The following is a 26571-nucleotide window of genomic DNA, read 5'->3' on the forward strand; positions in this document are numbered from 1 at the left end:
ACACGTGCGCAAAGAGGCTTGTAAAGAGCCGTGCGGGGGGGCGGGTGCCGCCCACGGGGATGCAGCAGGATCTGCGCGGTGACAACCAGCGGTAGGACAGGGGCAATGGGTGCAAACCGGAACACAGGAGGTTCCGTTTAAATTTGAGAAGAAACTTCTTCCTGGTGAGGGTGGCAGAGCCTGGCCCAGGCTGCCCAGGGGGTTGTGGAGTCTCCTTCTCTGCAGACATTCCAACCCGCCTGGACACCTTCCTGTGTCACCTCAGCTGGGTGTTCCTGCTCCGGGGGGGATTGCACTGGATGGGCTTTTGAGGTCCCTTCCAATCCCAAACATACTGTGATACTGTGAGTGTGCGCAGAGGTGTGCGCAGGGGTGGTGCTGAAGTGTGCGCAGGAGTGTGCACGGTGGTGGTGCTGGGGTGTGCACGGTGGTGGTGCTGGGGTGTGCACGGTGGTGGTGCTGGGGTGTGCACAGGGGTGGTGCTGGGATGTGCACGGTGGTGGTGCTGGGGTGTGCGCAGGGGTGGTGCTGGGGTGTGCACAGGGGTGGTGCTGGGGTGTGCACAGGGGTGGTGCTGGGGTGTGCACGGTGGTGGTGCTGGGGTGTGCACGGTGGTGGTGCTGGGGTGTGCGCAGGGGTGGTGCTGGGGTGTGCACAGGGGTGGTGCTGGGGTGTGCACGGGGTGGTGCTGGGGTGTGCACGGGGTGGTGCTGGGGTGTGCGCAGGGGTGTGCACACGGGTGTGCGCGGTGTTGCACAGGTGAGACGTGGGTTGCGTCAAGTAGCGCTTTAATTCCAAATCCAAGCGCTGCCCGCCTGCTCTGGACCTCTACCCTTCCATCCCAAAATAACCCGCGGCTGGAAACAATATTGCACTGAAAATAAACGGAGCCCTTTAACAGCTCGGAGTTGTTACTGTGATCGCAATAAAAACAGGGAGGTAGGAAAAGAAAAGGAGAGGAAAAACTAAAAAACATCCCCTTGGACTCTTCCGCAGTTTTGCAAACATGTCTTGGAGTCTCTGCATAAACAAGCTTTTATGTAGTACTTGCTGTAATCTTGTTTGCCTCCATAACCACTCCTATGAATGTCATAAAAAATTTAAGTCTAATATTTTACCACTCTGCACAAAAAGAAACGTGAATAAACGCTGATCTCCTATGTAGGGAAATGTACGGTGGCGTGAGAGCCAGAGACACAGAAATCAAGTCAGGGGGATGGAATTGGGCCCACACAGGTGGCGGAAAAAACAACCCAAGAGAACCCAAAGATTTAGTTTCCTCAAGGAAGGTAAAACTAATAAAAAAATAAGAACTTATTTCAAGTGCTGCAGTAATGAAGATCATCTTGCTGTCTGGTTTTGGGGCTTGATAAAGTAAGTCCTATTGGCTGCATGGAGGACTCGCCTGGTTATTACTTTTCCAAACTTGGGCTTAAGATTAATAGTAAAGCTGAACTGATAAGATCATCCCCCTCCTCTACTAAGTGCTTTGATGCTTTTCTTGTCTTTTAATTAAGGCTAATATTCAGGTAAACAGAAATGGAAACAAGTATTAGGTGTTGCCTACTGATTGAAGATGGTTGCTGCCTCCTCTTCCTGCAGGTTAGCTTGTGTGTGTTGCAAGAAACAAACAAAATGCAAACAATAATAAACTCTTTTGAAGGTTTTGCCGCTGAACCCTAGGGACTGTGTACAAATAAACACGAGGAAAATAGGAGTTATCACACAGGAAGAGCACTGGAATTAGAGATTTTCTGGCACAGAAAGCACCTTGCGGGGTGAGCCAGTAAGAGGGGCTGCGGCGGGAATCCAGCTGATCACTATCTATAGGGGCAACTGGGATTTATTTCCCTCGCTGAGTTTCAATGAGGAGGTGTGAGAAAACAGAAGGGGGTTATTGGGGAATAAAATAAGCACAAGAAAGAATTCTAGATGAATCAACCAAATAAATAGCGCAGCTTCCTTGTCAAAGCAACAACTCACTGCCTGAGTTTGCACAATGGCCGCTGAGCCGTGTCCACGCTCCCGAGCCGGTCACAGCGTGGTTTGTATTTTCCTGTCTTCTGCTGCAAGAGCAGCAAAAGCCAAGTGTGAGGAGAAGCCACTGAGACATCCCAGAGCCCGTCGGTGCCGTAACCTGTGTCCCCCATATGTGATCCTCAAAATAATTCTTTCCCCAAAGAGATTTTAATTTATTCCGGTCAGATGGCCGCAAGAAAGAGTGGTAGCTCCAGGTCAGAGAAAGCCCAGATTTTGCAAAAAATGTAATTGCATCCATTTTGCAATGAATCCTTGGTCTGTAGGACTGAGGCTGTGTGTCCTTCCACCTCTTGAGGAGCTTCCACAGCTCCCAGCCTGGCACCCAACACCCAAATTGGGATCCTCTGGGGATCTGCCCCTCTGGGCATCGGCCACAGGGGGAGAAACCGAAGGGCTGAGTGGGGAGCAGGAGCCACAGCTTCCCAGCAGTGAATCACGGAGGTAAGTGACTCACCCAGCACCACGCAGGGAACCTGTGAGCAAGGCAGGAACTGAATCAGGGTTGGGTCTTTTTTTGTTTGCTTTTAATCATCTTCTCTCTCTCATTATCCTTGAAGGCTGTGCTCAGAGGTGGAGGGGCTTTGCTCACCAGAAGGGAGTGGGTTCATCACTCCCAGGAGGAAAAGCACAGAGAGGTGAGAATTGCGGTGCTGCTGCAGCCCAGCAGCTGCAGAGACTAAAAGCTGATGAATTGCCATAATTTCTGCTCCCTCCTTTATCTGCATTTAATTAAATTGGTTTGAGACAGGCCTGAGTGGGAGACAGGCTGATTTCTCTCTGTGTAATTTAAAACACCTGTACATGGGGGGTAGGAGGGTTGAGGGACACTTGGCAAAACCTGTGTGCACGGGCCAGGTTGAAACGCCCCGTGTCTGCAGCTGCGCCTTCTGAGGAACCGTCTGCTCTCCTGCCAGCAGCCACCAAACCCCAGTCACAGGAACATCTCGGCTCTCCGGCCTGGAAACAGCGAGAAGATCTTCATCAATGCCAACGCTCCTGTATTCCTCAAGCGTTCAAGATTTGGAGTCCTACAGAAAGCAAAACCCATCCCCAAAATCGAGCATTTTCCATGGAGGTCACAGCTGGGAAAGTTCTCAGGTGACTCCCTCACCCAAGAGCTGCTAAAAACAGGAGTCACACAAAGCTACCTGCCCGCCCGCTCATTAAAACAGCCTTTGTGCTCCAGAAATGCATATAAAAGAGGCACACAGGACCTGTCATTCTTACAGATTTCTTCTCTTATGTTTGCTCGTTCTCAGCTAAACTAAGAAAGGCCTGAAGCCGTCAAAGGGGCCGTTTCAAAGGCAGCCCCGAGACAGAACAGGAGCGAGCGGCACCGGGGAGGCTTCGCTAATCAAGGGAGGGGGACCAGCCTGGTTCCCTCCCTCCCGAGCGCGGCTCGTGCTTCGGCTTTGAAGATCTGTCATCCGCAGCGCCGCTTCGCTTCAAAATTCATACTGAGAAATTTTTGCCTAGAATATATATATATATTCTTTTTTAAACCAGTCCGCCCACCCTTTGCCTCGCAACACAGCTCTGGGATCTCCGAGCAGGAGCCTTTCTGAGCCTTAAATAAAAGGCAGGGGAGGCGGCCCAGGTGCCAGGACCACATTCCCACCCCAGGCCATCATCTGTACAGACAAAGGGACTTTTCCCAGCAGCAGTGCCAAGCAGGCTGTATCCAACACTTCGGAAATTCAGGTCTGTTTCTCTAATGAAAAGGAGAGACTTTTGCCCCTAGGAGCACTATGAAAATTAATGGATATTATGACTGTAACTACTTGAATCGAATGCAAAGCCATGTGTCATGCAGGCCTTTTGTAATTTTAGCAGCTTATTAAAGCCTGTTTACATCTGTCCCTGCCTGATTTAAGCAGGAATAAAACTAATACAAAGCAAGCAAAGTGAATTCGGAGCAGAGATGCTCACCTGAGTGCAGCCTCTCTCGGCACCACGCGGATGGGCTTGGGGGATCAAAGCCCAGCAGGTCCCAGGGGGAGGCCCAAAGGGACAAACCCAGGCACACCTTCGTGCCCAGTGTCACCCGGATGGTGCTGGCAGGGGACACCCCATGGCACAGCAATGGCCCTGCACCCCTCCAGCCACCGCAAGGCTCAGATCAGGGCATAGAGTGAAAAACACTATGAGGATGCACTTGAAGCAAAACCAGGTTCCTGCAGCAGCCCCGGTGCAGCCTTAAACTGCGGGTGCGTTCATTAAGCCGAACAACGTCTTCGGATGATATTTGAAGAGCTGATGGAGCTGCCTGTGGCGTGAAAGGCAGAGGTGTGAATCTTCTCCCGTTCTGCGCCGCCAGTATCTTTAATCTGAGCCCGCCGAGCGCTGACACCGGCCACGGCCCGGCTGGCAAGCGCAACTAATTAGAGACACATCAAAGGGGGTTGGCAGAGCAAAAAGTGGCTGTGGGTGCGCTGTCTGCAGAGGGGGATTTGTCGCTCAGACAAGACAAGTCACTCCTCTCCTCCTTCCTACATGGAACAAAGTCCCCGGCTGAAATTTTAAGAGACTGTGTTAATACAACAACCAAACTCGCCCACCTGTCAGGGACGGGGTTGGCAGACAACAGCCCCTGCCCCGAGTTTTAGAGCAGAGCTGCGGCACAGCTTCGTCAGCCCCCTGCGCCTGCCCTCCCAGCACGCTTGGGAATTACTTACAGGCAGTTGTAGTCGCCAGGCTGGTTTAATATTTTATTGTGTTTTCATCAGTCAGATGCAGGACAAGATCCCGGAGAAATCAAAGTCTGGGGCTGAGTCCTGTTAGCGCCACCAGTAACGTCTGAGGAGCCACGAGCGCGCTGCTCAGCCCTGCGATTCGGATGTGATGCGCGTGATGTGCAGGAGGAATTATTCATACCAAACAATTTCTTATGCCCATATTAGCTTCTGGAAGAGGTTACAGCAAATCCACTGGACCATATGAGCCAAGGAGCTGCTAAGCAGAAGCTCTTAACAGGAATAGATTCAAGATCTGTGTGGCAAAAGGGGAATCAGGAAAAAAAAGAAAGCTCAGGGTTCTCCAAAATCAAAACCTGATTTCTCTCCAATTCGGAGAAGATAAAGAGACATTAGGCCAGAGCAAAACTCCCTCCCGGCAGCTCAAGTGCCACGTTTTATTCTGCAGAACAAGGTGTCTTGTAAAGCCGGGGCAGCCCAGGCGCCTGGACCGCTCCTCGCTCAACTCCAACAGCAAAACCATTGAGTTTTGTTTCTGCTTTAATTAATGAGTGCAAAATCTCCACCACTTGGATCAGGAGATGCTCTGAATGTTATTGCTCATCAATTGGGAAAAAAAGAAAAGGAGTGCTATAAACGAACATATTTGGTGACCCAATTTGAGCGGCTCATTACAATTAGATCAAGCTAATTGCCAGTCTTGTATTTCATTTGGCAACTTGTTAAGCTAATTGAACAAAATAAAACTAATGAACAATTATAATGAAGTTTATAATTAGACCATCGGAAAAAAAACCCTTCAGTGTGAGGATATTTAAGGCATAATGAATGTTTGGGAGGTTTGGGGTGGAATGGGAGGTGTCAGTAAATCATGCCACTCTCCCACCAGAATGCTTCTTGGTATATTACCTATTGCCAAATTCTGTCAACCTGGCTTTTTCTTAGTTATTAATTACATTAATGGTTTTAATGCACATATATGGCACCTGCAGTGACCCTCAGTTCAGGAACTGGCCTGCTAGGGAGGCAGCGCAACTCGGCTCCGCTTTCCGATATGAATCGGATTCTCCGTTAAAGGTGTATTTATAATGCTAAAAGTGAAACACAAGCGCGTGGTGCAGACAGAGGAGCTCACAAAACCCCGAGAAGCTGATCAGTCGTTTCCATACACAAACCTGCCTTCCCAGGGAGGCAGAAACGGGGAAGGACAGAAAGAGCAATGCTCTCCACGTGATTACATTATTTTCATCACATTCCATTCCTACTTAAATTTGAATAAGCCCGTTCCAGCCTCTTTTCACCCCCCACTGCTGAAGCACAGAAAATTAAATACCACAGTAAGACACCAAGAGTGACCTTTCCGAGTTTCAATTTACAGGGTCAAGCAGGTAGCCACCAAAACCTAATAGAATTGTCACATCAGACTCCACACAGCTTTAAAACTTCTTTTCCCCCCATTCGTACATGAAAGTAATTATTTCATATAGAACGCAGCGGGAACTGAGGTTTTGCATCAGGGAATAAAGGCAGAAACTGGTGAACCAGGCTGGAAATTCGTTCAAGCTTTTCTCTGAGATGTTGAGAGGTTTCTGGTGCAGGTTTCCAGCAGCCGCCCGTGGTGCTGAGCGCAGGGATGGAGCACACAGGTCCGGATGGACCAAAGGGTGAGAGACAAGGAGAATCATCCCCGGAGAAATTAAACAACGTGGCACTGGTCACACTCACCGGCTGCAACCACAGCAACAAATTTCTCCTTCCCATTTACACAGCTGCTTTACCTTCCCAAAGATTAAGATCGTAAACTGTGTCAGGGAACTTTTATTTTTGAGCTATCGAAATTTCAGCTCCCCCCTCCCCAGTTTTAATTCCAGCTGCAATAGGAGAAAAATCTCCAGTTTTGCAGTAATGTCTCAATGTTTTTTATGCCATCAGAACCAGCTGTCATCTTTTCAATCTAATTACAGGTTTCACCAGGGGAGCGATAAGATCCGAGTAGCAGTGTGGGTTTGTCGCTGTCTTGGGCACTCTCCACGTTTCATCACCTTACCCTGGGCTTTGTTTGGGGTTTCTTCTGCACGTGTCTTTTCATCTGTCACCCTGGAACTGCTGGCACAAACACGCTGGGGCTGCCCTCCCACTGCTTCCTCCAACTATTTAATCACTTGGTAACAACCACGAGTGCCCCCAGTGTGCTAAAAGCTCATATATGCATGCAGGGATTTACAAGGGCTTGTGCTGGTCCGGTATTTCCTTCATTTCCCTCCCCGTGTGCACACACACACCCTCTAGTAATGAAAAGGTTCAGGGAACGGGAACAAACCCTGAAGTGAAGTGTGAAATGGGCTCCATGATTCCAGATAGCCAGGTCCATTTAAAGCCTGGCTTAGCATTTGCATTATAAGAACAAATCCTGTACAAGAGTCTCTCTTCATGCTTTATACTCTTGCATTAATTAATGAAGTGTCATGTATCTGGCATATTTTATTATACATGAGAACTAGGCAAATTAAAATTCTCGGTTGAGTATCACGTTCGCACACTCAAGGCCACCTCCTTAGGCCCTGCTGAGGCTTAGGAGTCACACCTGCTTAAACTCCGCTCACCTTTTAAACCAAGTTAGTTAAACTAGCAGAAATTCTCATAGTTTTCTTCACACAATTTATTTCAGTTTAGCTTTAACCTCTTTGCAACTAATAGAAGCTGAAGAGGAAATATATCTGTTTTAAAGGGAAATAGATGTGCTGCCAGAGAAATAAATTACAACTGAGTTCCCGGGTGTAGCCGCCCACCTGCTGAACTTCCACAGCCTGAGCCCGTCCCAGTCCTGGCATCCGGGTGCCCACAGGACCAGCTGCACCAGGTGAGTCCCACTGGTTTAAAAATCTACGGATGGAAATGCAAATCCATGTGTTGGTGAGCTCCCAAATAGCACCTTTTGCTGGGAAAAAAGATGCTACAGACACAGAGGCTGAGAGGTAACAGCGTTATAAATACACTGGGACTCTCCTCTGGCTGCTCTAGAAAGAAAAGCCCGAGATAAACTCTGATTTTTGGAAAGGGAAAAGGCCCATCATGCTAAGCTGGGGCTTAATTAAGACTAGGCAGTTTGAACATGACCCCATTGAAGAGAAATGTATCTGTTGAGCGAGACTAGGTTTTGCATGTAGCTTCCAAAACATATTTTTCAAAGTACCAAAGCCAAACTGAACCGGTGTCTCCTAGGAATGGGAGTTCAGCTCCAGGATCCCAACATCCACCATCCAAGGACCACAAAGCGAGGACACCACGGTGACCTCCTCCTCCTCCTCCTCCAGCCTCGCTGCGTCCTGCCCCAGACACACATCCCCGTCCAGCCCCTCTCAAACCTTCACATCGCGCCCCATTCCAGCTCCCACTGCTCAGCTTGGAGGTTGCTCTACAAATCTGAGCCCTTTTCCATAACAGCACATCCAGGGCTTTGGAGAACAAGGTAATAACACCAAGTCTATTTCTGATGGCACACACACCACACAATGAGAAGAAACTCTCTCTATTCCTCGGCAAAACACGGGCTGGAGATCAACAGGCTAGAAATGTTAGAAACTATCTCTTTGTAAAACTAAACCAGCAAACTCATAGGACACAAGCAATTAGCAGGACTGTTACCCTGTAACAATCAGTGCTTCACTTCTTTTAAATCACTACAGAAGAGGGAACAAAACTGAAAAAGGGATGTTTGGGGTTTTTCTGAGCAGACTCCTCATTAGTGATGTGAACCTCTACACGTATACTTTAATATGCTGTTGTAAACTCATTAACTATCCTGGAGATGTTTTTTTCCAAGGGACATCAGCCTTTCAGCTGGAATCTCAGGCTGAATGCTGATAAGCCTCTTGAACTTTGCAAAACCACTTGTCAAAAGTAAGAAGAGAATTCGTTAAGGCCTTCTAATTAAGAAGTACAAGGTCCAATTAAGATTTCACTAATGTGCTACATAACCCAGTTAAACCATGGCATGCCAAGGATCTTCCCACCCCCACCAACCCCGTTTTATCACTGAAGTTCATCTCCAACCGGTAGAAGAATTTCTCTGGCCACCAGAAGAAATGATGAGCAATTGTGTGGACAGCTGCAGCCTGCTACATTAATACTTTGGGACATCTTATTGTTCTGCAACAGAAATTGTTCTGAGACACTCTTTGACTCACTAATAGCATTTCAGAGACTGCTTCCCTCTCTTTTGCATAACAGATTCACTCCCACTTTGCACACGGATCATGTAGAGCAAGATGCTCAAACTGATGTTGATTATCTCATTATTTGAATCTAAAAAGGCCCCTAATTCCCAGCAAGGAAAATGAGTGTGCTCTCAGCAGCTCGGAGGCGGCCGTGCTGGACCGCGGCCACGCTTCACAGCAATTCCTACCCCGATTTCAGTTCTGGAAGAATACAATGTGTGACATGCAGCTTCCTCTTTCTACAAAAGATGTAGAAGAAAATTAAGTTGCATCTTGTTGATTATTTACGAGCTAAAATTATCCTGTTCATGGAACAAAAAAAAAGAATGAACCAAGTGTTTTTGGATTTATCATCTCGGCTCTGTAGGACACAAGATCCAGTCAGACAGACACCTCGGGAAACCAGAAACAAGCTAAAATATTTAAGTGGAGAAATTGCTTGATGCAGAGCTCCAAAGATGACCTGCAGGAAGACCAAAGCCTTCACCTGCACTGGAACGTCTCTGCTCAGAGTCTCAAAGGTGAACAGAAGTGCTCAGAGTGACCCACTAGAAGGGAAGTGCAGAAACACAGAAATGAAGCATTATTCAAAACACAATTCCATGCTCTGACCCAAGCACAAGCACATCAGGCAATTTCAAAGACATTAGGTGACAAACATCTTCACCACCTCACCCAAGTTCTTGTACCTCTGAGCACCAAGGAGACAAACCACAGAATTTAAGGGCCTGATCTTGTGCCCCTCCTGCTTCGAGCTCCACCACCAGCCTTCCCAAAACAGCTCACAGAAGTGCTTGCCGGCCATGGACCTTCTCCTCCCTCAGTCTGTTGCGCACCTGAAAGTCACAGGCTATTAGGAAGATATTTAATAACTCAGTCGTGATGTTTAGTGACCCCAAAGCCCTGGGGTGTGCCCGCTGGAGCTGGACTTACTGATGCAAGGACTATGGCAGCACTTGCACCCAGGGATGTGACATGGGGGAGATCATTCCCAAACATCTTCCACACATATCTGCTTGGACACCATCCACCACCTGGACCACACCCCCCTGCCAGAGCATTCCCTATAGACACCGGTGTTCCCAAACCCAAAACCCTGCAGTTTCATCTCAAGATCTAACTGGTACACTGGTACTCCTTCCTAACACACTTTAAATATGATTGTAACACCCATTTACCCATGTGACTGACTGCTCTGCCTTGTAAGTGATATCCTTTTAAATATGCGCACATTAAACTGAAAGACAATAACAGCCCCAGGGAAGTTGCATTCCATCAGGCAATTACCTGTGTTTTTAAAATCACTGAATAAGTAATTCACACAACCAATTTCTCTTGCACATAACAATAAACAATTTTATCAGCTGTGCCCTGCTTGGGCTGTTGTGTACCAGCTCAATTTGTTTCCTTGAGAACCACCACTAACCAGGGAAATTAATTGAAATCATAAGGTAGTGGGAGGGGGCAGGAGCTGACAAAAGCACATTTCTAAAAGGGGAGTGATAAAACTCCATCTCTCAATGAGTCAAGGGCAAACGGGCTGATCCCATCACCTAATCCAACAGTCACTCAAATTTGCGCAAGGCTGAGAAAAGCACCCAGCCTGAAGTAGCTCTGCTCTGAATGTCCTTGTTGTTGAACACTGTCAGAAGGCAAAGCCATTTCCAGAACCAGCTCCATTTGCATGCCACTAAAACCTGCACATGTAGCTTTCCAGAGAAAATACTGTGAACTCCAAATTATAAATAGGCAGCAAAAACAAAAAAAGGGGGGGCACACAATCAAGATATTCACAGGAGTTTTTGTTGCTACCACTGCAGCATCAGAGCTGCACTGCCACACCAAACCTTATCGCTGGCACCAAGCGTCTGGATGCACCGATTTGCCAGGATCCCCCTTGGAACCACATTTGGCCACAATCACCCCGTGCCCCAGGCCTGGGGAGAACACGGGTAGTTTATAACCTGGGGTGGGAAGCGGAAAGAAAACTGCTCTCTGCTCTCCCTTTGCGACTGTGAGGATTTCAGCCCCCTGCTCCTGTGCCAGTGATATTATGGTGACAGCCACACTCGCAGCTCTGTGGCAGCATCCAAAGAAATGGGTCGCTTACATTTATCTCCACTTACCTTTAGTGTAAACCGGTTGTTTGGAGGACAGAATTTGGAAAGGGAAGAGTCAGACCCAAAGTCTGGAGGGTGTTCCCAGCTCTGCCACAACCTCTGTTCAAGTGCAAGTCCCCACTCACCTCTCCTGCTCCCTGGATTTCCACACCCCACCAGCAGCCAGCACTTCTGCAACACACATCCTTGAGACCAGCTAGAAAGTGCTTAGATCAATACATCAATATATCTACTTCGTAACCATAGTCTGGGAAAAGCTTTGCAACATCTGATATTTGCAAGACAAACTGTCTCTAACAGAACTTTCTATAGTGTTTCCAGCAGGATAAAGGATGTAAAAAACAGCCACTAGGCAGTGTATATGTCCTTAATGTATCTGTGCTTCTAAATTATCTTTAATTAATGAAATATCCCAGAATTACTTATTAATAAGGATCTGCGGGCTTTGTAAACTGCAGACATTTTGCATGAATTAAAGAACAATATAATGAAGTTTTAATGAATACAAAGTCACAGTTAATGTAAAATTTATATATAGCATGCCAGAGGGGAAAGGAATTTTAAAGCGCTTTTAATCATAGGTTATTGGCAGCTGGATAGCTCGTTTTTACATTTTTCTAATTGGTCCTTGGTATTTATATAATCACATTTTTCACACCAGCATGGTATATTGTCTGGCTTGGTACAGTTCAGAAAGTCAACCAGGCCAGCTCATTTAAAGCCTCCTTCGCTAATGGGGCATTTCCACATCCTGCAGAGAACGTGGAGCTGGTGCCCATGACGACTGCTCCTTTGGTTCGGTCACAGACCACCCGAGGGGGCTGCACCTCAGCATTTCCAGGCAGTTCTGCTCTTACTGAATTATTAGCAGCGATATTTGACATATTCTGCAACAGCCTTCAGCAAACTGGAGCCAGTGAGCTAGAGCCTATTGCAGGGTGGCAGAAACATGCAATAAATTCTTACTAGCTGCAGCTAAACATGAGCATCTAGATTTTGCCCCGAGCAATGGATTACACAGCTCTCGGTGCACAGATCTGCCCCTTTTAGCAACATTTACATACACAAGCTACAACTTCTTACTCTACTGGCACAAGGCTCATTTGCAGCAAACTTTCTTCCACTCCTGTTCACCTGTGACCTTCTCAATGAGGGAACCACGCATACATAACTTGCAATGTTTTACTTGTCCTGGGCTCTGCATAAGAAAACAGGATAAAACTTTCAGAGCACAATAGTTCTGTAGTGGTGTGGAATTGGATTAAACCATTAAAAAATCAGTAACAAGCTAAAAATTAATCCATGACAGCAAAAGGAAAATAAAGACAATAACTGTATGAAAGTTGAAACAAATGTAATATATAATAAAGAATGAATTACTTTCAGTTAAGTCTCGACCAATGCTGAATGCATTCAACACAATTGTTAAGTACTACCATTATTTTAATGCATTAAATACTTAACCCACAAAATTCAAATAGTGCAGGAGATACTGAATGCCAGAGGTGGGGTACAACTACTGCAATTTATTTTATGAAAAACAAAACAATGTTTTAGTGCTTCCATTTTACTGTTTAGTATGTCATTACAGTATTTTTCCCTTTATAAACTGGAAGGACACAGAGCTAGAAAACATTAAGTCTTTCATTTGCAACGTGACATTTAGTAAAAAGTTACAAAACCCATCAGCTCAAACACACCAGAATTCTTCAACTAACAGAACACGGGATTGGTGCCTTGCAGCCAATAAAGAACTTCAAAACAAGGAAGCAAAACGGTGTCTTCAACTGCACTGATGATAATCCAGAGTAACGACAGTAAATTCCATGGAAATAACCTGAAGTTACACCAGGAAGAAGCAGCGACTGCTCCCTCACCTTCGGGACGCCCACAAGTCAATCAACTAAAAGCTGAAAACAATAGGAAGGTCGTATCACAAAATGAAGCAGCAGTTACCTTCAAGGGTACCGTGAGATATTTCAAGATGGAAATTATTCTAAGTCAGACGGGTTTAGTGCATTGTGATTTGGCCTTATAAAAACATTTAAATGCACACTACAAAGGGAACACTTGGATGTTTTGAGGTCAAGTAGTTAAAAAAAAAAATCACTGCATATTCCTTACAGGTGACAGAAACACATGGATTGAAAAAAGTTGCTAAATATCCAGTTTTTTAAAAAAACAAACATTTTAGGAAAGAAATAGTCTATCCATGACTAGCTTATGCTATTGGTGCTCCCATTAGATGGGCTGGCTGATGGAAGTGTAACCAGAACAGATGCACTCATACATATATATAAAAATCACAACAGGCAAGTTCCTCCTTCCAGGCTGGAAAAAACTCCAAGATACATGGCATATTTAACCAATAAAAGGGAGCTAAGCTTTACCCAAGCCTTTCATAATGCACTTAATGAAATATTTTTCCTTTAAAAACAACCACTGGTATTAAATAGAGCTTTTTCTTTACATACAGTATTGGTATATACAGAACAAAACACAGAACAAAGACAGATGCCAAAAACAAACCCAAAACAAACAAGTGACTTCAGAAGTCCTGAAGCTCGGGAATATTTTGGTAGAGGTCCAAAGTCTCTGGGTTTGAGAACGCTCCCCGCTGCTCAACTTCTTTCCCTGCAATTATTTGCTTCACAGCTACTTCCACTTTCTTCCCATTTATTGTATACTGAAAAACAAAACCAGCAATGATAAAGTTACACTCTTTATGTAGTAGCTTTATGGAAATATTCAAGAAACCCCCCACCAATCTCAGAACTCCATTTTGTACATTGTTTTTCCCTGAGGCACCAGAATCTTTCTGAAAAAAAAATCACTTTAAAGGAATTAAAAGAGTTTATATGTGATTTTAGCTTATTACTCCTATTTGGTAACACTATAAGAACCTGATCAAGCTCTAACTTAAACCAATGAAACCAGATCAGAATCGTGGTATAAACATTAAAAAAAATCTTTAATGTTTTACATTGTGACACATCCAATTTTCAAACCATTTTTAATTGTCTAAGGGTGGGGTCCAAAGCCAAGGCCCAACTGCATTGGGCTTCAGGAGAAGAACACCATGACTTTTGTATCTGAAATGGACAGTCTTTAATAGGGTAAAGCAAAACACTGAGCTTCAATGGTCCTCTACATTTCAATGTTTCAAAATAAACCATATGAGGCTTCACCTCCACTTACAAACCACACCAATTCTATTACATTGTGTTATTCTAGAAGTAACCACCATATTTCATTAGAGATCCTTCTGAGCCAGTGAAACAATCCTTAACTCAATACACTCCTATAGCCTTGATCTTCACACTAAACCAAACTTATTAAATCTAGTGAAGTCACAGGTGATCCTACTGTCCTGAACCACCTTCATCAACCCCTCTTCCTCCTCAACATCAGCAATCTGATGGTCACAAGTGCTCAGAAACCAGAGCACCTCAGTGCTGCCCTCTCAAAACACAACCAGTCAGACTGGGCAAAGCACATGTGTTTAATCAGTAAACACCTGTGGGTGATGCTCATCTGGTCAGGACAGGATTAGAAAGATTTGCACTAAGTTTGCAGTATGTTTTTTAACACCTGAGTACCTCATTAACAATGCTTTGTATTCCTGAAGTCCTACTCACTTCAGCACAGTTATACTATTTCTACCACTGTACAGTGTCAGCATACAGTCAAGATTGGATTCTATTTTCTGTTGCTTTTAGAAATGTATTTGAATCCTCATCTGAAAATACAAAGAGGTTTCCCTTCCAAGCATAGCTTTCAAAGGACAAGAGACAACTTTGATCACTTCACCACTGGCATGCTTACCTGAAAGGTAATTAAAATTCACTCAGTTGTGAATTCAGTCAAAGGATGAACTAATTAATGATCTAAGGAGGTTTTCCTGAGGGGCAGCCCATCACAAGCACCTCACTGCCATCAACTTCATGCTGTATATTCGGGTGATTTACAGGGTTTACAAGTTCCAACACTTCGTGCAGAAGCCAAACTGCAGCTCAGAAAATCTTTACTTCACCGTTTAACAGGTGCAGGGGATTTTACACTCACGCAAATAGAACATTTTAAACCAAGTATTATTTGCCAGTGGCCTGAAACAGAAGCAACCCCACAGATCAGCAGCAGGTTCCCATGTGCACTGCAAAGGTGGGTGGTCCTGAACCCCAGACAACAACACTCCGCACCCCCATCCTGCTGCTCAGAGCTCTTGGGTGACTCTCTAAAACCAGATATTCCCCCTAAAGAGCTCCTGCAGCAAGGACAAGCACTGCAGAGTAACAGCTCCACAAGGCTCAGCATGCAGAACCTTTAACCACACAAAGGTATCTCCCCCTCCTCTCAGAAGCACTAAGATTTTAATTTTAGTCACTGCTACAGTTAAGACACTGATAGAGCTATATTTAAGTGGCTCAACAGATGTAGAAGTGAAGTGGTTTACAAAATTTTATAAGTTTGTTCTGTGCTCTCAGCTTTCATAAGAAAGCCATTTGAAGCAGAAAAACAAGAACAAAATAAGCTTATGGGTAGCCAGAAAAGCTAAAGTTAAATTACCTTTTTAATATTTTCCTATAAAAGGTTTAAGTAGATATTACTGTGAAAAAGCAACACATTTAAAAATGCCCGTTCTCAGTTTATAAGTGTTGTTAAAAAACAAAAACATGCTTAACTGAAAAGGAGATGAAATGATGTTGCTAAGCAACACAGACAAACTATTTATAAAGCTCGAATACACTTTTGAGATGCTAAAATTTCCATGCATGTGGGTTTGAAGAGCAATGACAACTGCTCCTTAATTACTATTCAAGGTGACAAAGAAAAAAAGTAGGCAGCGTTTTTCATGACATACCGGAATGCCTTTGGTTTCTAGGATGAGGCTCGGAACATGCCTGGCGGAAAGCGCCATACGGATCGCATCGCGAATCCTCTTCACCAGAGCCTCGCTGAACTCGTGGTTTAATGCCATCTTCAGGAACAGGATCACCCTCTCCTCCCCGTCCTTGTTGTACTGGGGGACGCAGAGGCTGTCGGAAACCTCCTCAAAGGCTTCAACTGAAAATAGGGGAAGAGTCTTTCTTAACACTTGCATTTGGTTATTGTTCTGGATGCACCAAAAGAATTCTCACCTCCCCTAGGACTGGAAAGGCAGAAATCCTGGCGAGGTTGTTCTACAATGAGCAGCCCTTCTGGGTACTCTGAAATTTTAACTCCTGCTCAGGTACAGGTCCAGGTTTAAGAGCAAAATGTATTTAGGGCCAGGACAAAAAAATTGCTCTGACTTTTGGGACAGATAATATTTTACACAAAATCATTTACTTTGTTTTTCCTCACAATTCCCCTCGCTGTAAAGACAGAAAATTCACGTGCCTGATCACACAGGAATGAGAAGAGACAACAGGTCCTTAAGTCTCAGATTAAAACCTTTGCAGGCACCGTTTCACCACCTTTCATAAGATAAACCTCCTTTGAAATATGAAGCACAAACTCAAGAACATCATCTAATTATTAGGAAAGATGCAACAAAATGAGTGTCAAGAGCTTGTCTTGGAAAGGGGAAGAAAAGCCTCAAATTTGGTATTGGCTTACAAATCTGCATGATACAATTAGTCTGTAAGGCCTTATTGTATGAAAGCAACATCTTCCAGAGATCACACCTCAACTGGTCATCTCCAGCCAGACCGATCCTTCAGGGAAGCAACCAAGTCTACAAAACTGATTTTTACTGTTAATACTAATAGACTTTGCACTGTCCTTCCTTTGAAAAACAGCAAGTCTTATTACTTAATCCTTCCAAACACCTTTATAACACTGTCATTTCTGATCTCAGGCAACAATGTCACAGTTGGAAAGTTAATATCATACCTATGTTGTAGATTTCAGAACTTCCAAATCTTACTCCGTTTGGATTTAATGTACCATCACTGAAAATCAGACAAACAAAAAGCGGCATTAAAATGTGATTAGAGTTTGATGAAAAGAGAAATACTGATGCAATTAACCAAGTCTCTCTACATTTCATGCAGTGATTATGCAGCCATATTAGAAATGGAATTTTAAAATTTTATTCAAAAAGGCATTTTGCTCATTAGAAAGAAGTTGTGTAGAGAACTTCAACATTATTCATTCACCTCTCCTAGTCCCTTCCCTTTCTAGGAGCCTACAAATACACACGCACCACTGACAACAAAATAGACCAACAATCCTTGTAGTGCTCCAGCCTATTAAATTGTGTATCATTGCTTTCCAGTCTCTTATAGCTGGAACTTGTATTTCAAACAGAGCAACCTCAGACCATACGTCTGTTGAGTGGGTCTTTGTGACAACAGACTCAGCTTTGAAGGTTTTCACTCAACTTTGTTTCAAACAGCAACCTCTAAATGCAAGCAGAAAATATGGCTGCAACTGGAATCCTGAACATCCATGATCACTAACACAACCACAACTTAGTACCTGATCTTCTATAACTAAGTTTCACTGTAAAGCAAGTCAATGGCAAAGCCAAGGCCAGAACACAGGTTTCCTGACTCACCACCTTCAATGTGCTGCACTTCAATCTCAACTTCCTCAGAGATGATCCTTACAAGCCATGGAACACAAAACCAAGCCCAAAACTGACTTAGGTTCACATACACAAAAGTAGGGTAGAACTCTCAAACTGGCTCCCTTCCCTCTAATCCAGCTGCTCTGATTAATTTAAGGATGTTAAATCCAGTATTGTGGATTTCAAAAGTTAATACAAAGCTAAAAGGCATGACAAAGAATCATGTACATTATGCTCTAAGGTGAAGTTTGCATATTTTAACACTTGTTTACTCAAAACATTCACCAAAATACTATACCTGCGACCCAACATGACAATCCCTCCTGTTTTGGGATTAATTTTGCAGTAATCACCATGGGCCCAAACACCTATTAGAGAATGACAAAGGTTAAGCAGCTGATTTCTTATTCATCCAGTCCCAGACGTTCGTGTAACCCAAATCACATAACTTAGCAAAACACATACAAAGACATATCAGATATACCATAACTACCCACAGCAAATGTAGCAGTACTTAACTACACAACAATCTGCATTGCATTTAATACAAAGAGCTCACGCACACAAGAGTAGCTCACACATTAGGATCCAACCCAAAGTTATCTTCCAATTGCTTGTTTGCATAACTACACAGCATCCTTTAGAAAAGAGATGAATAGCTGCTCTGCACACCACACTGAGGAAACTGGAAGAATCTTCCACAAAGGCAACAACATTCCCACCAGTCCTTCCTGAACCACTTCTTTTATAATGTACAACTCTGTGCAAGAAGCTTTCTGTGCTTGTACAATAGATCTCAACAACTCCTTGGGGAGCTTATGCACTTAATGTTCTTTATTTGTGTTAATGTAAAATCAGATTGGACTTTTCAGAGCTGGAATAACATTTGTATTATTTAAGATTGATACCACTACAGCAGCCTGCCACAAACAGAAATACAAGCCAATTCTACTCAAATTTTAAAAAATAAAAAAAACCTGTATTATTTGCGCAGGAGACCATTTTCTAACTTCACTGTTACAACCTTCAGCCCATTTGCAAGGAAAGACAGAAAAGGGGTTTCAGACAGAACCTCTGGACCGCTGCAATTTCAGTTTAACAACTGCCACACAGGTTTGTCTTATCCATTTATTGTTGCCAGGTTCACATGCAGACTAAAATTTCCACGCTCCCTCAATTTACCTATATGGTTCTCCCCCGCTGTACCTCCTGACTTCTCTTGTGAATCCACTCTGTATTGCTGCTATTTATAAAAAATAAAAAGCTTCTGTCTCCAAAAAGCAGCAGCTTGAGGTCCTGCTCCTCTAAAAGGGCAGCGGGAGCTCAGCATCGCTGTGCCACACATGCCAAAGCTCTGGATGAGCAGAGTTCACCACAATTATTGGGAAGAAAGCCCCTGGCCCACAGCACCTGTTCCTTTACTCTGACCACTGGAAAAGCGTATGAATATAGAATACACATGTCTGAGGCTGTGTATACTTAAAGCTCATGCTAATGAGGTAGCAGGTCAGCGCTTATTCCGCAGGATTCGCTCCTCCGGCTGGGCAGGAGCCGTCTGGCAGAGGTGCAGCAGCACTCATTAACGGAGGATTGCTCCCTGACCTGTTCAGCACTTTCATTTCACACTCACGCCAAAGAGTCTTCGTCTGCACTACAGATTATCAGGCTGTTACAGTCAGATCTGCCTAATGAGAGCAGGAGCAAAATGGGATTGGAGCTTTCCAGAGATTCTTATTAAATTGCTTTGGATCCATGTTCAAGACAAAGTGCTAGAAAACAGTGTGAGATAAAACATGCTGTGGAGCTCTCACCCAGGCAATAGCAATTCCAAGCTGCACCTGCCTGTCACTTGGCAAGACTAAACCTGTACCTGCTCAAGAGCAGCAATCCAGTCTACACCCTCGGTCAGTTTGAGCAATAGCCAGAGCCCTTTGTTACATACCTGGGAATTTTGAAAAATAAGCCTTTCTGTATTTGCTTCCATTCTCGTCGTTCCAGAAGTGTGTAGGCTGGCAGGGAATAGGCTTGGTACACACCAGCTCTCCACTTTCACCCCAGACTGGTTTTCCTGTTTACAAAGAGAGAGGTATTTTCTGCATTTCTTTTCTGTAAACAATAGAGTAGCAAAGAGCATCTACAGTTACTACTTACACACCAGATGCTGATGCAGATCTGAGATAAGCTGTGACTGGTGGTCGTAACAGCTTGTGTTCGTTCCTAAACTCATCCCTATCTTAAACTCAGTAACTTCAGGAGAATTACAGCACAGGGTGGAAGCCAGCCTGGCACCCACAGCAATGCAATTAGCTAATTAACACACACCAGAGCCTAGAATTTGGCCTTGACATGCTTCAGTAGGGTAACAGAAAAGGAGGGTCTTTGTACACCTTGATTATCTTCACCAGAGTCCTATATGAACCAGATCAGCCAAATCCAGAACCAGGTTTTGTGGAACATTTCCGAAGTGAAATTACCTATTGAGCAGCTGTTTATCTATCTAATGAATGCAACTTAAGGCCATATTACTGCTGTATTTCATAAGTGCATACTTGGCATTAAGAGTTACCTTCATCGTTCCACGCTTCTACAGCCATTCCAAGATTTCTGGCCTGAATTTCTCCTTTGTAGACTGGAATTGTAACATTTTGACCCATGAAACATGAAATTATATCTGTCCCACCTACAATAAAAGAATTCTGTTTAGAATACATAACACCTCTTGGAAAAAGCAAAACTGAGAACTACAGAAGAACTCCAGAACAGCAAAGTGCCACCTTTGCCAAATGCTTCTGATCCACATTAAGCTGCGTAGAATAAGCAGTGTTATCTAGGATGTTATGCATCTTTTAATAAAACCAGATTTCTTACTTTATATGCCTTGTTATATTTGTATGCGCTTCATGCATAAATATTCCTCAAGGCATAACTTTTCTTCTTCCAACAGTTACTTTAATCTCATGTAAGGCAATTTCTGTTTATATAAGAGTGAAAAAATAAACAGGTCCTCATTTACAGACTTGGATATTTAAGATCATTTAGGAATATTTTCTTGTTTGTTCTAATTAGTTTAAAAACAAAAGTCAAGCTACTCCACTCAATATTTACTCAGCTTTTGTATCTTGTTCTCATTAGCCTGGGGTGGGGGGAGAAGGGAGCTGTGCCTAATTGGAATAGTTATAGTCTTTTTAGGACTTCAAGGCAGCAGAATTAAGACAAATCAATCATGTTATCTTAACTCAAAACTAGTCTTCTGCATTTGAGACTATTAAATATCTATAGTAGCAAGTTCAAGATTGTGTACTTACTCATACCAGACCCAGAGCCAGAGGTGACTACAGTAGCGGAACAGTCAGACTTTAAAAATCAAACTAAACCCACTTAAAAAGCCCTTTGAAAAATACAGTTCTGGTTGCAAAGCAGGATGAGGAGTTCTGCGGTGGACATTATGTGAATAGAAGTTGCCTCTGCTAGCACTCCTCACAACAAACCGCACAGTATGTGGGCTTGAGATTTCTCTAATTATACAATTTACACAAAAAAAAAAAATCTGTCTGCAGTGCCAATTACTTGGCACAAAAGAATTGAAATGGGAACATGGCAAAACCTCTCCAAGAGGTATTTTCTGCTCAAGTCAGCTATTTGCAGAACAATATGTTCTGCAGGTTAATAGACTCTTCTTGATCTCACCCTGCTACCCCTAAGCACAGCCAGGCAAAATAAACCATCCTGCTTAAAAAACAGCTAAAACCCCAAACATCCACATATCAGAAACATTCCACCTAAAAGCCTTTGAGTGTATGAGCTTCATTATGCAGAAAAGCTCTGCACTAAAGAGAATTAATTCCAGTTTAACTATAACCAAGCCTGGATGATCCAAGGCTTAAGCTCCCAAATATGCAGCAGCAAACAAGCAAGAAGTAAACGCAGAGACAATGAAGGGAATTAGCAAGATGTGTGCAGCATAAAAGCATCACCTGAAATGGATCCCAGGAGGACACTGCTTTTTATGTGCTTGTAGACATACTCATAGCTTTGAGGTTTGAGCGGGGATCCTGTAGACAGGATCGTGTGGAGTGTTTGGAGATTGTGTGTTTCACCTTAAAACACAGGAAAAAACAACAAAAGTTAAGGTAGAATTTTTAGAAGAGTTTGTAACTATTTGTCACTACAATCAGAAGAGTTACATAAAGGACTGTGAGAAGAGACAGTGCCAGAACTGGAAAGGCAGGAGGGAGGAAAAAGGCACTCAATAGCTATTTGAAGCTTACATGGTTTTAAATTTTTCTCTTCTAGCACAGCCAGCCACTTTGCACCCGTTCCAAGGATGGTGATCCTAGAGGAAAAAAGAGTTCAAATATTGTGCATATTTAAATATGCTAAGATTTTGAAGACCTGCAATTCCCCCCCACAGATAGGAAAGGCTGGAGACACTGTACATTGATCAGTCAAGTAATGCTGCTCCTTAAAGCTTTAAGTGCAAGGCACATCCTTTTAAGCAATCAAAATCAGTCAGATCACATGTCATTTCTGCAGCTTTGAAACTTTTAATTCTACCTTTAAATATTAAGCAAAGCTTTCCCACCTCGTGGCAGACACTCACTTTCATTTACAGGAACTCATAACTGCAGAACACTCCAAAGACTTCACAAAATGTTACAGCCTTTACTTCATTAATAGGCCATAATTGCCGCTAAGGTGTTTAATACAAAACTGCTGCCTTGTTACACTCTTACATATAAAGATGTTGCTATTTCAGGGCACAGTTTGACAAAGAATACTTCACCCTGAAGACAGCCAGTGATTGTTTTAGATACACGTTCGGTTTCCGCTGATGAAAGTCTGAATTGCAGGTCCCTAAACGAACACAAAACTTGGCCGAGCTAACTGAACAACTGAATTCTACCCATGGAAAAAGGCATATTTAGAGCTCACCAATACAACAAACTCAAAAAGCAGGCTGTACCCCTTCCCCACTCTAACAAAGCAAGCACTAGTTTAGTGTTTCTGCTGACTTGAAGAAATCCTCTTCCCCGCCTTCTGCTAATTCATTTCATATTACAGCAATAAACTCAGCCAAGAAAACACAGAGATGGATAAGGGACCCAGTCTGAGTGCACAGAACAGGGCAATACACACACCAGTACAACTTGAAATAAGATCCTGCTATCTTTGATTTTACTCCCGAGGAGAGATGGAAGGCAGAAGAGCTCTTGAGATAATAACAGTTTCAGAGACGGAGAGAGGGCTATTTCTACACCATCAAAAAGGGATTTTCTTCTTTTGCCTTTTACGTGGATGATGGTTACCAAGAGGGACAGGAACAGGCCATGTGAACACACTCGGGTGCTCAGAGCTCTTCACTGGGTACCCAGAAGCAGCCCCGAGGGCTCACAAGCACCCTGCTCCTCCAGTCGTCACATAACACACACAGGAACTATTTTAACTCTCGTGTAGTATCTTACTTTCCCTCCATGCTTCAAATTATTGCTTATTTTACAGTCAGGATACATAACGCTTCTCTATTTTAAGCTCTTTGACACTTCCTTTACAGCACATGCAGAGCATGGCCTCCTATTATTTCCCTCCAAATGCTACATAATTGCTGGATGGTGACTAAATACACTTCACTTCAGACCTTTAATCGATGTCACCTTAAGTAATTCTTGTCATGCAGTATGAGATATCTTGGTGATCCTATAAGAATATTCTATCTGAAGGCAAGCATGGAACATCTTCAGAGAAGTAAGGTGCTCTTAACATGTTGAAGGCTTTTTTTGAGATATGTAAGATGTGGCTGAGTTGGGAACAGACTGCGTTATGAAGTATCACACAGATGGCCACCGCTTTTAGCACCAGATTATAAAAGTGAGACATGCAGACATTTCAGTTATCTTCACTTACTTTTGGCATGTAGAAACAATGCTTAAAAATAAGTTGTGTTATTTCTCAACCCTAAATTTTTGCCTGTTGTTCTACTTCAGGGTTTTTTTTAATGGGGTGGGGGCTGCCTTAAGTTTGTGCTTTCATTTTGTGGAAGCATACTGACTAGGCATTAACCTTCAATTATAATAGCCAGAGACAAAATGTCACTCTTTAAATATTACATGTCACAAAAGGCAGTCTGAAGATTAAATTATTAATTATCAAGAGTCAGAAAGTGACTTTTGGCATTCACTTTCCACCACAAATTAATTTTAATTACCAATTAAAAATGACAGTCATTTTACCAGTAATATCATTCAGATTTACTCCTTAAATCCAGTTTGCAAGAATATGAAAGTTGCTAAAAAACCCCAAACAACCCCCAAAGTTTAATCAGTGTACAAAGCCAAGTATCACCACAGCATCTGATGGCTGCTTCTGACCTGTCATTGCTCTAGGCTTCGAGAGAGGGCACTGTGAGCCTTTTTAAGCACACAGAACTGTGTAAAACAATTAACAAACAGCTTGACAGGGAAAATTAGGCATTATAAATTAAAAAGCAAAATATTAAAATATAAGCAGCCCTGCTGAGCCTTTCCAGTCAATTTATGTCTTTAAGTCAAAGTGCTGTATTGACTCTGCTGAGCTGCTTGAAATAAAGGATTCTTATTTTCTAAGTTCTGAGTGTGCTGAGAAATTACTCTTCAGATTGCTCCCAATTACCGCCTTTTGAAAACGCTGCTCTTGAAAACTGACTATTGAACCAAAATTCTTTGTTTGCCTGGAATCCAAATACTTGACTCAAATTTGAAACAATCAGCTCTTTGTCTCTTCTGCTCTCTCTCAGATTGTTCCAGTACATTTTAAAAAGTACTTCCACTCAAGGCCAAGGCGGAAGATAAATTATGTCATGCTACACACTAATTTCCGAGCCAGGGAACGACACTTTAACAAGGTTGCTTGTAGGGTCCTAACAGAAGCAAAGACCATTATGCTTCTGTTCAATCTTGCTGACATACCCTAGTCTGTCAGTCAAGTCCCAGAGCACATTTGGCGATGGAACCAGAGGAGACCCATCGTACAAGACCACCGAAGCGCCCGTAGCAAGTGCAGTCACCAACCAATTCCACATCATCCAGCCAGTCTGCAAGAAAAGACAATTCCTACATTAGTTTGTGTGTTTGCCAGGTACCTGTTTGCTTCCCTGGCAGCTGTCACAGGATCAGGGTGTTGTGGCTGTCATGGGCAGAGGAGCTACAGGCAACTAGAAACAATAGAGACAAGTTGCTTTTGGCAGAATCATCCAAACCAAAGCCTGCTCCCTGCCCTTATGCAAGAGGCACCATTGTCTCCTCCAGCGTCCTTGCCCAAAGTTCTCCTGCTTGAAGAAACCATTAGACTAACGCTTGAGTTTATGCCTATCTCTGCCAATTACATCTAATTGTATTATTTAGAAATCAGAAAATAAGGTTGGAGCACTGTTCATGCTCTCACCTGCCCCAAAGCTGGATCAGCACCATGTTCCTGATGGATGTTTATAACTTATCGTTCAAAATCCCTGATGAGATGGGGATTCCACACCTCCCTACACACAGACCTTTAAAGTTTCTTTCCTCCCCATCAAAACAGAAAGTGATTCAAGAAATTCTCATCTTCAGTATGGTCAAGCCTTGCAGGATGCAGGAAGGTGGAGCCTGTTTTGCAGGTGATATTGACGAGGCACTTAAATCAATAAACCCAAGCAACTGTAAAAATCAGTTTTCCTCACTAATTGAATCAAACATTTGACACAGATTTGACCTTTTCTCTTCTCTTATTCCACCTCAGTTTTTAAAACTCTTAAGTAGGACAATCCCTTGCAAAACAAGAATTAAAAATACATTAAAAGGTACTTGCAGATTTGTAGGAAAAGCTCTCCCATTTTAAGAAAAATATATTAAAGTGTTTTTTAAAATGCCTTAATAAGCCACACTTACTGTTGTATAGTACATAATAATGTCATTGCTGGTCATGTTGCCATGAAGAATGTGTTCCTTCAGATGCTGTATTAGCGTTCCCTGAAAAAAATGGAAGAAAAAGTTCACATAAATGGAAACCAAAATTGCAACAGCACATCAAGACTCCACAAAATCTAATGTTGTCAGTCCTTCACAGGATGTACTCCAGGATTACAGGCAAGTATTTCTCTTTAGCCACAGCTGAAGTAAATCCCAGCAGCAGCAATCACATTCTCCATTTTCTCACATAACTTTTCAGCCTCTCATTAGACCTCAGCAATTCCCACAGCACATCACTTGTAATCCATGGAATAAATAGCTTCCTTCAGTGCCAGCTCTGCCCAGCCAGAGTCACAGAGCGCTCCACATCAGCTGGAATTACAACCACAAGCTTTTACCAGTCCCATTTTCCAAGATAAGCCCTTTGATGGAGTTTCATTTCCAACACATCCAGGTAACTGGGAGGAATGAAGGACCTAGAGCTGCTATGAACTGCAGCAGCTGCTGCACAAGAACACTGTTATCCACTCTTCAATTAACATCTAGGAGACAAGAGACCCAACTGTAGACATCTCGTCAACACTGAAGTGACGAGCAATGTGAGAAATCTCACTGCTCAAAGCGCAAATGCTAACAAAGTTGTTAAATATATTACTTTCTTTTCTTTTTTATTGGAAATGCTGCTGAAGTACCTTTCTGATCATCATTAAAGCATAACTTGTCAGCATAAATAAATGTACAAACTACTTCATTAAGTCACTTCACTGCAGTGACAAATTAATGTGGTTGGTTTTAAAATAAAGATGGTTTTCGCATTTATGCAAAGAGTTATAGTGGAACTATTAAGAGCCTCATAAGCATGAAACAAGATTTATGCTGAAAGAAAATAGATTACAGATAAACATTTGAAATGAAAAAGGAGAGTCGTAAAACTGGCACATGCTTTGGGAGAAAAGGCAGAAAATATTAAATAAAAATAAAGGAGTAAATCTTATTTTCTCTTTGCAGCTCAGAGGAACCAGGTTTGAA

At 43.2% G+C, this 26571-nt stretch overlaps 1 protein-coding gene across 1 annotated transcript in view; it reads right to left on the bottom strand.

Annotated features, from left to right (window-relative positions):
* Positions 1 to 12407: 12407 nt before the first annotated feature.
* The window catches only part of AACS (acetoacetyl-CoA synthetase), a 28126-nt gene continuing 13962 nt past the window's right edge, over positions 12408 to 26571 (bottom strand). The window contains exons 9-18 of the mRNA XM_082066520.1: positions 25522 to 25602; positions 24565 to 24689; positions 21892 to 21956; positions 21598 to 21720; positions 20190 to 20303; positions 19566 to 19691; positions 17922 to 17991; positions 16945 to 17003; positions 15932 to 16134; positions 12408 to 13756 (exon numbers count right to left, since the gene is read on the bottom strand). Coding sequence (XP_081922646.1) covers positions 13619 to 13756; positions 15932 to 16134; positions 16945 to 17003; positions 17922 to 17991; positions 19566 to 19691; positions 20190 to 20303; positions 21598 to 21720; positions 21892 to 21956; positions 24565 to 24689; positions 25522 to 25602 — 1104 coding nt within the window. The 3' untranslated portion in view covers positions 12408 to 13618. The remainder of the gene's footprint in view (positions 13757 to 15931; positions 16135 to 16944; positions 17004 to 17921; positions 17992 to 19565; positions 19692 to 20189; positions 20304 to 21597; positions 21721 to 21891; positions 21957 to 24564; positions 24690 to 25521; positions 25603 to 26571) is intronic.

The sequence above is a fragment of the Streptopelia decaocto genome, assembly GCF_964273445.1.
Source record: "Streptopelia decaocto genome assembly, chromosome: 15".
NCBI classification, from domain to species: Eukaryota; Metazoa; Chordata; class Aves; order Columbiformes; family Columbidae; genus Streptopelia; species Streptopelia decaocto.